The 12,607-nt window shown below is 38.0% G+C and overlaps 1 protein-coding gene across 3 annotated transcripts in view; it reads left to right on the top strand.

Annotated features, from left to right (window-relative positions):
* Window positions 1-2,288: 2,288 nt before the first annotated feature.
* Window positions 2,289-12,607, top strand: part of LOC124860552 (anoctamin-1) — a 31,780-nt gene continuing 21,461 nt past the window's right edge. For 2 of the 3 annotated variants that reach the window (XM_047353977.1, XM_047353959.1), the window contains exons 1-6: window positions 2,292-2,380; window positions 5,166-5,274; window positions 6,945-7,114; window positions 7,260-7,565; window positions 10,588-10,683; window positions 11,365-11,537. In XM_047353977.1, the coding sequence (XP_047209933.1) occupies window positions 6,986-7,114; window positions 7,260-7,565; window positions 10,588-10,683; window positions 11,365-11,537 (704 nt within the window). In that variant the 5' untranslated portion in view covers window positions 2,292-2,380; window positions 5,166-5,274; window positions 6,945-6,985. Of the gene's footprint in view, window positions 2,381-5,165; window positions 5,275-6,944; window positions 7,115-7,259; window positions 7,566-10,587; window positions 10,684-11,364; window positions 11,538-12,607 lie in introns of all 3 variants that reach the window. The other variant, XM_047353968.1, reaches the window with a different exon arrangement.

Below are 12,607 nucleotides of genomic sequence, written 5' to 3'. Positions count from 1 at the left end.
CACTCAATACTTGGTCGGGAATCCTTTTGCAGAAATGACTGCTTCAATGCGGCGTGGCATGGAGGCAATCAGCCTGTGGCACTGCTGAGGTCTTATGGAGGCCCAGGATGCTTCGATAGGCACTGTGAGCAGGTGCCAGGTCGTGCTGAAAAATGAAATCTTCATCTCCATAAAGCTTTTCAGCAGATGGAAGCATGAAGTGCTCCAAAATCTCCTGATAGCTAGCTGCATTGACCCTGCCCTTGATAAAACACAGTGGACCAACACCAGCAGCTGACACGGCACCCCAGACCATCACTGACTGTGGGTGCTTGACACTGGACTTCTGGCATTTTGGCATTTCCTTCTCCCCAGTCTTCCTCCAGACTCTGGCACCTTGATTTCCGAATGACATGCAGAATTTGCTTTCATCCGAAAAAAGTACTTTGGACCACTGAGCAACAGTCCAGTGCTGCTTCTCTGTAGCCCAGGTCAGGCGCTTCTGCCGCTGTTTCTGGTTCAAAAGTGGCTTGACCTGGGGAATGCGGCACCTGTAGCCCATTTCCTGCACACGCCTGTGCACGGTGGCTCTGGATGTTTCTACTCCAGACTCAGTCCACTGCTTCCGCAGGTCCCCCAAGGTCTGGAATCGGCCCTTCTCCACTATCTTCCTCAGGGTCCGGTCACCTCTTCTCGTTGTGCAGCGTTTTCTGCCACACTTTTTCCTTCCCACAGACTTCCCACTGAGGTGCCTTGATACAGCACTCTGGGAACAGCCTATTCGTTCAGAAATTTCTTTCTGTGTCTTACCCTCTTGCTTGAGGGTGTCAATAGTGGCCTTCTGGACAGCAGTCAGGTCGGCAGTCTTACCCATGATTGGGGTTTTGAGTGATGAACCAGGCTGGGAGTTTTAAAGGCCTCAGGAATCTTTTGCAGGTGTTTAGAGTTAACTCGTTGATTCAGATGATTAGGTTCATAGCTCGTTTAGAGACCCTTTTAATGATATGCTAATTTTGTGAGATAGGAATTTTGGGTTTTCATGAGCTGTATGCCAAAATCATCCGTATTAAGACAATAAAAGACCTGAAATATTTCAGTTAGTGTGCAATGAATCCAAAATATATGAATGTTAAATTTTCATCATGACATTATGGGAAATAATTAACTTTATCACAATATGCTAATATTTTGAGAAGGACCTGTACATGGAGAGAACCCTTTCATGGACTGGGAGAACCTATAAACTCAATGCAGAAAGATGTGAGCCTGGGATTCAAAACCAGGATCTTTTTGCTGCAAGACAACAGTGCTACCAACTGTGCCACCACGCAGCCCCATGTCTGATATTTATTTAATTTAATCTTGATTTTATTTTAGGCAAATGAACACTCCAACACACAACTGTTAAAGGCTTACTGCAACTTTTAAACTTAGGTTTTTACATTCAAGTATATTGTATGGATACACTACCATCTGCTTTCAATAGAAATTCTTGTGAAGATGTGTAAAAGGCCTTTAAATAAATTCAGTTGTTATTGCAGTAGCCTGATCTCTTAATGAAATATTTAGAAGAATACAACATGCTTGCCATAAAAAAACATTATTTGTCTTACCATCTCTGACATAGATATGCAGGGTTTGCTGAACCCTACTAGAACTTTTACCAGAACCCTGTGCTTTGGTCAAATAGGCCTGAGCTTGTTGAAAACACTTGAAGCTGGTTTTGTGTAAAACAAATTATGTATATGTGGAAAAGCACCTCCTGGCCACTGTTGGGTGCAGTGGAGGATGCGTGATGCTGTGGGCCTGTGGATGGAATAGTGAAACATACCTCTCTCTGTATGCTCCAACCTTTTTAAATGTTATACAACACTAACTGCTGTGGGTTGTACAAACGTTAACAGTAGCAGGAGATAGATAGATAGATAGATAGATAGATAGATAGATAGATAGATAGATAGATAGATAGATAGATAGATAGATAGATAGATAGATAGATAGATAGATAGATAGATAGATAGATAGATAGATAGATAGATAGATAGATAGATAGATAGATAGATAGATAGATAGATAGATAGATAGATAGATAGATAGATAGATAGATAGATAGATAGATAGATAGATAGATAGATAGATGGCTGCAGAAGGGAGCCGAGGAAGAGTCTGATCACCTGTAAGCTTTTCGTTCTTCACACACACACATGCACGGCTCAATAATATGCCCCACTCCTTCCTTCTTCTCTGCGTGGACGGCTCGGGGAATTAGCCGCCCTGTTCGCGCGCAATAAGCCAGTGGTTCCGAGAGCGCGCGCGGATTGTCCACCATCTCAGCGCTTCGGGCGGTGTCACGTCTTATCATTTATCCCCCTAACAAACAACTATTTACCAGTGGATACTGGTGAGTTTCCTGTTTACTTTCCTTTAGTATTAGGTGCGTTTAAATTTTCTTTTTATCTCTTTTGGAGTTTTATTCTTCCTCTTGTGCTCTTGCAGCGTCATTTACGCGTAGACTTCACTTTCTTTAATGTTACTAGTCTGTATTTAGCCAGAGAGAAAAATATAACTTATCCAGAGTTTTTAATGTTCATTCCATGCTGCCTCTAAAGCGGTGTAACGGGATGCTGAGGGTGTTTTTTTGTCCAGCCATGCGTGCGCACAACTGTTGCTTTTAATTAATCTCACAGCCTGATAAGCAGTGAGATCCATCTACCTTGGGTCTAATTAGCCAAGGTGGAAATTATGTACTGTGGAGTATGCCTAGCGGTGTTTTTGTCAGCCTTTTCAAAAACCTGATTTAAAAGTAAAGAGCTTAATATCACAAAGTGTCATTTCTAACAAATATTTCTACATAAATGCATTTGTATGATTGTTTTGGCGGCATAATACAATAGTTAGTTTAAAAAAAAAATTGGGATGTGTAATCCGTTATGATTTGGAGATGTGGCTCCTGTTTGCATCGGTATGAGGGGGCAGTCCGGTCTCTGTGATTGCGCTGACTGCAGGCTTACATGCATTTAAGCCCCGCGCTGAGGCGCACTCGTCTCTGTGTCTTCTCCAAAATTATTTGAAAAGCCAAATAAATGGTAGAAATGTTAGATTGGTAAATGTGAAGAGCATTACAGAAGATATTTCTAAAGAGAGCAACTCTGCAGGATATGTTATTGACAGGAGAGATTTTGTTTCACCTCTTCATCAGAGCCAGACCTAGCACGAGGACAGTTACTCACTGATGTACATATAAACATTTACAGTTGGCATAAATTGTGACTCAGTGCAGCTGAGACAAAACCCACAACCATTACTAAATTAGCACTAAAATGTCTTTGTTAACATAACTCACTTTTTATGAAGGGTTTCCATAGCTTGTATACAACTGGTGCATTTGTAGATCTGTGCTTAAAGCTTGCTTATGCTTAGCCGACTCTGGCCAACTCATTTAATCTAAAGTGAAAGAAAAAAAGGGGTACCATTATAAAAGAGTATCCAACTACAGTACATGAAAGATCAGGTATGGGCTTGGAGATACAATGTGAAAAAATGTAAATTTAGCTTGACACCCTTTCAAAGAATTCAATGCAATGTTATTTACGTTATCAGTGTAAACAGTCCTGGGAACAGTAAAAGCATCTAATGCCTGAAGTATCATGAATTCTGGGACAATCACCCCTGGTCTCCACGGGGAATGTGTTGCAGATGTGTTAAACCTAGATCTTGCTCTTTTACAAAAGCAACACATTATCGCATGAGAGTTACTAAGTATGTATGTATTTGCATATGTACGTATTATAGTTTTATGTTTAAACCATCTTCTCCCTGAATTTGCTGAATCTTACCCTTGAATTCATTTAACAGTATTTATTCTCAGAATGCATTGAAGGTTCAAAGCTATTTATCATGTATCACAATCAGAAAGCAACCTAAACACGTGCAGACAAACACACTAAGAAACAAATTTCATTAAAACCGAGTAATGTCAATACATGTAATGAACACAGAATCAATGTGGTGTGAAACCATGGAGAGGACCCAAATGCAAAACTCTCACCAGGTGGTCAAATTGACATTTTTACTAAACAAACTCAAAACTGAAGGTATCACTGTGTTTGTAATGTGAAGGAAATAAAACAAAGCAGGTATCAAATATACAAAACAACAGAAATCGAACAAAACCAATGCATATGGCAGAATAAATACTACAGGTCAACTGACTTGAACCAGGAAGTGGAGTGAGATGGAACCATAAGTGAAAACTAAATCAAAGTTCACAGATACAAAGTTACTATAAGCTAGATAATTAGAAGCAAATAATGATAAACAAAAACAAAATTAAAAAAAACAATACAAACTCAGTTTGAATTCTAAGCAGATAAGTAAACAAAAATCTGAGCGTTAATTCAGAAATATCAGGTTGTCATATAGCAGGGAAGTTTCACTATGTTGTGAATTGTTTGCATTTTAAAGGTCGGTAAAGTCAGAAAGTCTACAGGGTACTCAGGCCGTCATTCCACATGGTATGTGAGCTGGATGTTGTTGCTTTTGGGCAAAACTTGGCCTATCTGAGACTTTTTTTACTAACAAGAAAATGATCTTCTGTAGGACAAAGCAACCATTTAGGAAAAAAATTACATTAAACCAATCTTGGAAAAAAAAAGAAGAGAGTATTGTTGGGGATGACTTTGAGACAACATTGCTGTAATTTTCATACTGGACACAAAGCTAAAGGACATACTTAGGAGGTAAACATCTGGGTATTAAAGGAGATACTTTGTCAAAAAAAATCTATTGTAGGTTTCTCACTGTTTCTATTGGAAGTTAAGGTGATCACATCTAGTGCCTCTACTGGTGTCCTTCTGCAATATCAATGAATGCATAATTTCCTGCCACTTAAATGTTCAGATGCTATCATTGGGTGACAACAAATCCTAAGTTGGAACAGAGTGAGTCACACGCGAGCAGGTTTGTAATCACTGCTGCAGCCATCTCAGTACACTGAGGTGAGAAGGATAGAACCTAAAGTATTAAACAGTCTCCACTTGCACCTTGGCTCTGCGCTTGCCAATGCTTGGTTAACTGGGACCAACTGCAAGTTGGTGCACATGTGTAGAAGCACTGAGAGTTAAAGGAGTGTGGATGCTGTCTGCATGCAGTTTGGTTAACAGTCGCAGTGCTTACATGTCTCACAGCTTTCCCTGGTTTGTCAAGAGGACGGACAGATTATCCTCATCTCTGTCCTGGGTGTGGATTACTGAGCATTTCCAGTTTGTAACTTCTTCTCACCATCTATCATTTTAAGTAAGTGATTCTGCATACCTCATACTGAGTGAAAGTTCTATCTTTGGGTTTTTAGTATTTATTGGTTTTCAGGTAAAACTTCCAAAGGACACAATAACAAAACAGAAAAAGCCAAATGCAACAAATGAAACCCCAACCACAGTGACAAAAAATATGTTTTATAAAGATATGCGTATTTCAGAAAATAAACCAAAAAAAGAAAACTGTTTCACAGAACAAAAACAGTAGATGTAAATATTTATTTCCTAAACTGTTGCATTTTTCAGAAATTATTTATTTGTAGTTTTTGTTGTGCTCCATAAAACACATTTAATAAATAGAAATATAGTATTTATACTTTTCATCTTTACAATCATTTAACACTTAAAAAGAGGTATTAATATTCTCACTTGTGATGTAAAATATGCAAAGCCACTATTTTAAAGCTAGTCTTTACAGATGCACTGATCGGCTCTTCGTTTTGATGTAGTTAATGAACAGAAACAAAGGAAAGCAGATTTGTTTGTATATTGCCAGTCAGACGTCATGATTATAAAATTGGCCGGATGATTGGTGTATCTCTACTAGTCTTTTTACTACCTCACATTATACTTAGATTGTTTCCATTTATGTTAAAAGCATTTTAAGACCTTGTTTATTTGCACAATGTCAATAGACTATAAGAGCCTTTAAATAATTAATCAATAAACACAGAATGGCTGCTTCGAATGACATTACACTGTCATTCACACAGTAAAATATGTCTGGTGTTACAATATTTCTGATCTTTAAAAATATTGGAGAAACCAAACTGAAAATTTTAGGTTGTTTAATTGTGCCATGTTGTAACCATGCTCCATGTTTTTATTCTGGGGATTCCCATCTCCTTCTTACAGTATAATGCTGAAGAACTTCTCAGCGTATTTCATTCCTTGTACCCAAAGAATGAGCCCACTGACCAAATTACCCTAACAGACTGAAGCTGTGCCGTCTGGGTTTTACTCTGCTGCACTGCTTAATCTGAGCCTGTGGCTTCAAATTAGTGACAGACATGGACAGGACAGATTACATTTGCTTTAGAGTTTTTATGGAAGCCTAAACAGATTTTTGCAGATGCCATTTTATGCCATTTTAATTAATTGTCCCATGACCCACAAGAAATGTAAAGACACTTAAAATGACTGTTTCACCACCAAATATGCAATGGAAGAGGCCTTGCTTTTGCAGCTCAACCATCCTTCCACATTCTAAGACAGAAAATCATTTGGCCTTTGCATTCGGGGGCCGTGACAGTGTGAATGCCTGACAGAAAATGAAATATAAGCCAGATTTAAACAGAGATTTTAACTGTAAGCAATATTATTGTGTTGAAGTGGCCCAGCCAGAGTCCTGATTTAAATATGATAAAGAATTTGTCAAAGTTAAAGATCTTCAAAGATAAATGGTCAAAAACATCAGCGGAAACATGCAAAAAGCTGTTCAGCAATTTTAAAAATGGTTTAACTGTTTTATTGCCAATTTCCATTGATAAACGGTATATTATATGATATTATTATATTATATTATTATTTTCTTTTCTTTACAGCTACAATACCAAAAATAAAATTCCAATTTGGTAGTTAAACCTTTGGCTACTAGGTCACGCATCCAAAGGAAACAATATTCAGATTTAGCCTTTCTCCTTTGAACAGAGGGATGAAACGGAAAAGAGCATATATCCTTCACCAAAGCAATGAGTGAGTCATCGGCCTTTCACTCAGCAAAGCTTGTGTCATTGGCGCGATCTCTCTCTGGGTTTGGACTCGATGCCGCCAATGGAGGACCTGTCACCCCCCCTGACAGCAATGAGCCCCCACCTCCGGTAAGATCATTGCTGAGGATAAACACTTAACAGATTGTCTTTGTTGACTTTAAAAAATGTTTTCATGGCTTTTTTTCCTATCTCTGGGTTTCATATATAATTCTTTACTAATCATGCATCTAATATGTAACTTTTTGTTTGTTAGGAATCTGGTATTGATCTTGGACCTGGACTGTTTTTTGCCGATGGCAAGAGAAAAGTGGACTATGTACTTTGTTACAAATACAAAAAGAGGCGGAGTTCTAAGCCCCGTTTGTCCATTTCATCCAACGGGCATTTGCCAATAATTCTACCAATTCGACTGGAGCCAGAAGCAGAATCTGGGGAGGCAAGTGGAGCAGCAGGAGATGCAGAAGACTCAAAGCTCTCTGAGGAGGAGAAGGCTCTGATGAGGGAGGAGTTTGAAGCAGGACTGCTGGAAGCTGGACTACAGATTGAACGTGACAAAGAAGTAGGTACCACCTTTTATCCCTGCACCGATAAACTAACTTGTTGCATTATGTTTTCTTGTATTTTGCAGCATGTGTAAATGAATGTTTTTTCTCTATATGTTAATGTCTGTGTCTGAAGGATTGTATGTGATTTGTGTGTTGGTCTCTGCACACTATTTACTGGTGTGTTAAATCAGCTGCTGTTTTGGTTGTGGATTAAAAACGTTGTCTGTAAGTAACTCAAGCCAAGGGCTGGATTACAGGACCTTCTTAGAGAGTGATTCACTACTGAAAAAATGTGTGTGCTGGAGGACTGTAACATTTAGGGGTTGCTTTCGGATTCCTGTATTTTAAGTTTTTAAGTGGTTACAAAGATTGTATATAATGAATACTATGCATGGAGTATTTGGACATCAAATCAAATATTATTTTGGATATTTAGGTGTTAAGTTTTAAAATGAGCTGTAACCACCAGAAACAATGTGTTTAATGTATTTTATCTAATGTTAGAACGTCTTAAATACTCAATTTGCCTATATGTTGTGAAAACATTTTGCCCCAACAGATTTCTATTTATTTTTTGCTTTTTCTGTTTCCTGTCCTACAAATTTTAATGTCAGACAAAGATAACCTGAGCAAAAAAAAAACTGTTATCGAATAAGAATTTCATTTATTAAAGGGAAAAGCTATCCAAACCTAGTCTAACCCTATGTGAAATATAAATCTCCCCCAGTAAACTATGAAATAACTAACCACATTCTTTGGTTCAGTTTGGTTCAGTACCTGTCTGACAACATGAAGAAGGATAAAAAATCACAGAAAGCAACACATTATGCCCCAAACAACGCCATTTAAAAAGTATCAGTCTGGAAAGAGTTACAAAGCCATTTCTAAGGCCTTGGAACTCCAGCGGGCCACAGTGAGTGACATTATCCATAAAAGGAGAAAAAAAGCAAGCAGGGGTGAACCTTTCCAGTAGTGGCCGGCCAACCAAAATTAATCTAAGAGCACATCAACGACTCATTATGGAAGGCACTGAAGAACAGAATAACAGCTAAAACACTGCAAGTCTTTCTTGCTTCAGGTAAGGTCAGTGTTCATACTTTAATAATAAGAAAGACTGAGTAAAAAAGAATATCCAAGGCCGAAACCACTGCTGGTGGTAGTGGGATGCTGATCTGCTACTTGCACACTACTTTCATGCATTTACTCAGGTGATTAAATACACCTAAAATTAAAATTTGTTTAACGATCTAAAACACTGAAATGTAATTAAAAAGCAAAGCAAAAACTGAAAAATCTGTAAGGGGGCAAATACTTCTCAGCAATGTGTATTTAGGGCAAAAAGGAAAACCTCTTATAGATGCAAAATTGCTTAAAGCCTTTAATTACAGTTATGAGGAAAAGATAGCTCCATGAATGTCCGTACCATCAAGGCAAAAACTAAGTTCACGCAAGCATTCAACAGCTTGTGTAGCTAATTGTGGCAGCAATAACGTGACGTATTTGTTTTCTGTATAACTTTTCCCATCTCTTATTGTGAGGAGGTTTGGTACACTCTTTACAACGTTGTTTGAGTTCATTGAGGTTTATGCACAGCTCTCTTAATCCCCAACAACAGCATTTCAATCGGGTTAATGTCTGGACTTGGGCTGAGCCATTCCAACATCTTTATTCCTTTTTTAGCCAGTCTGTAGATTTACTGCTGTGTTTTAGGATCATTGTTGTTAATGACTCACCGTTCCCCAAGCTTTAGATGACATGTTACATGTGGTCTCCCCTCCAACTCCAATATACTTTGGTAAACAGATGACTTTTTGGTTGACTTAATGACTGCAAGGTACCTGGTTCCTGTGGCTGTAAAGAAGCCTAAATCATCTCCCTCCCACCACCATACTTTGCAGTTGAAATGGTGTATTTGCACTGATAATCTGTTTGTTTTTGTTTTTTGTTTTGTTGTTTTTTACTGGCAAACTGCCATCAGACATCTCAAATTTAGATTAATTTGTCCAAAGAACAATCTTCAGGAAGTCTTGCTGTTCACTCAGCTGCAACGTATGTTGTCCTGCTAAGTTTTTGGAGAAAAAAATTAAATTTTTTGGAAAATCTTCCAAACAAGATATTCTTTTTTCATTGTGATGTCATGATGTCAGGTTTTGTAGGTTGTTTCTCGGACCAACGGAAATGGCAAAGGAAGCAAATACGCTAATCAGGGGAATTGTGGACCAACTGTGGCAGATTGAAAGCAGGGAAGCTGAGGGAGGGAGACTAATTATCATGAATGGAAACAAAGAAACACAAGGTCAAGGGGAAAAGACAAACACAAACCTAAGGAAATAAACTGGAATACACAGGCAACTGAACACAATAAATAAGTAAGAAACTATACACAAGGAATGATCTAGTATGGAAACACATAACTAACAATAATGGATATGGAGAAATTAACTGAATATGGCAAGACAATATAGAACATAATAAATAAAAAGGAAATGGTGAAAACACAGACGAAAACCAAAATGTAACATCCAAGGATCATGACGCATGGACTTTAAATTCTGACATTCTGTAGATTCTGAGTTTGAGGTCTGTGTCTTTTGCAATTCCTTAGAGCATTGCTTGGTTTGACTTTGGAATGAATTTGCAGGGATGTCCAGTACCGGAAAGATTAGCAACTGTCCTAAATATTTTTTGCTCATGAATAAACTTTCTTCCTGAAATGATTGACTTAAAATTGATCTGAAATAGTTTTTTTAACCTGTTCCAGATTCATTGGAAGTTTTCTCTTTTAGGGTATTGCTGATGCTTCTCCTTGGCATTGGGGTGTGCTCCAGACCAGCAAACTGTCAAAACATTTGCTCTTTTGTGATGGTCAATCTTCCACTCCTACAACCAATGTGGAAAATTCCTTTTTCCCATGATTTTGTACTTAACAAAAATGTAAAATGAATGCCCTTTGATGCCAAATTAGGCTCAATCTGTGATAAATATGCCTTTTCTCATTTCTTATTACTTCATTTCCCTGTGTGTCTTCATGTGCAGAAGTTAAATGGCATCAGCTTTATTCGACTGCACATCCCGTGGTCAATTCTCAGTCGTGAAGCAGAGTTACAGAAGATTAAGGTTGCTGTGAAAAAGGTAAGCCTGTTTTCCTCTTTGAATGGTGAATATTTTGGTTTATTCAACACGTTTCCATACTTTGAATAGGAGATATACACTGAGAGATGAAGTAAGCAACACTGCACAGTTTGCTAAAATATAATGTTCTTCTGAGAAAGCCTGCATTCTGACCTGGAAATACAGCTCTGACACCTAACTGAATGTTTCTGAAAATAAATCCACATAGGTGGAAACACTTCATAATAGAGCTGCACAATATTAAAAAAAACCTTGTAATGAAAATTGGTCAAATTTGTGATGCCTGTTTTCTTCTTCCCTCTCTTTCTCATTGGTGCTTCCTACTCTCTGTGACCTTTATTATTTTAAGTATTGCCATTTGTATCCGTTGTGAACGTCTGCTGTCACGAGACCCTGTCAAACTGGCTAAACATTACATTTTCATGTAAAATACAAGTTCATAACACTTGCAATATATTAGTCAACAATTACAGCACTCAAAATAGTCCTTTGTGATATGAATACTGCAAACACTGATATTGTTATGACGATATATTCACAATATATTGTGCATCCTAGTTCTTAACCAAACACGATAAATGTTCACAAACTTATTGCTAATCAGCATCCACTTTTTAGAGAGCTATGAAATGCAGTTGACTAGCTGTGATCAGTTTTTTCATTCATGTTTCTTTTAAGCAGAAATGTGAATTGCGGAAAAGGACAGGCATCGCTGGAATTTGGGATACTGTCATCACCCAACTGAACAGACCATTTCAGCCAGATGTTCCCGACAAGGACATCCACAAAGACTCGCAGTCACGTGTCCATTTCAAAACCCTCAAACACTCATTCATCAGAGATAAGCTCCACCTGTGAGTACACAGGGTACATCTTGTAGGTTTGACCTGCCTTTTATGGTTCAATGAACTATACTGATTTAGATAATGTAAGGATTATGATTATTGATTAATTAATATTTATCAAGAATTATAATTTAAAATCATAATTAGGAAAACTAATTTCTTAACCAAAAATCATTACTTACGAATCGAAATCAGAGATGACCTCCGGTGTTGCAATTATGGCTCAAGGCCTTTGATAATTACAATTATTAAATTCTCAGTAATAATTGATAACTATTACTAGATGTCACTGTTTAATCAACCGCTTCACCGAAGGTGGGGAACTTTGACTTCATTTTGACAGACAAATCACTCTTGCTCAAAATAAACACAAACGCTTTCTCTTTATCTATTTGAATATTTATTAAATCAACAGCCCTGATACATCTCACTATTCCGATTAAATAATCTTCATGTAATCAAGCATGCAAAAGTTCTACACAAAAAGGGTAAAATAACTAACTAAACAAGATAAAACAACATTGAGTGTGTATGAAGTCAAATCAGCGGTTATGGCAAAACAATAGAAAATTTGGTACTGAGCAAAGCTTTGGGAGGGGCCTCCACCAAGCTGCAGTCATAAAACCCCCAAAGTTGGAGCTCAGTGAAACACACAAAGGGTCATAAAACTTTAGGCGGCAACCAGTGGAAAAACACAAAGAGTGCAGACAAAGGAATAGTGAGTTTTCACCATGAGGTTCTAGCAGTCCAATTTTAAGTTCACCTGAGTCTGCGCTCAGGTGTTCAAACACAGTTAGACACTCACAGCTTCAAACCGCGGCGGCTTTCAAAGTCCAACAGCAATCAAAGTTTCAATAAGACATTGCATGCACATACAACTTAGAACACATTGGACTATAAGTGGCGATTCTAAATCGCCCTAAAATCCTAGTCTATCCTGCCCAAGCTATTTCTAATAGAAATAAAACAAAACAGGATTACTTGGTGTCGTCTCCTTTGAGCAGGGGGAGAGAGGGGGGAGTTGTTATGCGTCCGTAACTAACTCAGAGGAAAGCGGTCAGTCTTCGTCCTTTGGCCTC

Source organism: Girardinichthys multiradiatus, chromosome 2 (genome assembly GCF_021462225.1).
Source record: "Girardinichthys multiradiatus isolate DD_20200921_A chromosome 2, DD_fGirMul_XY1, whole genome shotgun sequence".
Lineage (NCBI taxonomy): Eukaryota > Metazoa > Chordata > Actinopteri > Cyprinodontiformes > Goodeidae > Girardinichthys > Girardinichthys multiradiatus.
The sequence above is the reverse complement of the archived record's forward strand: the minus strand, read 5'-3'. Positions and strand labels throughout refer to the sequence as shown.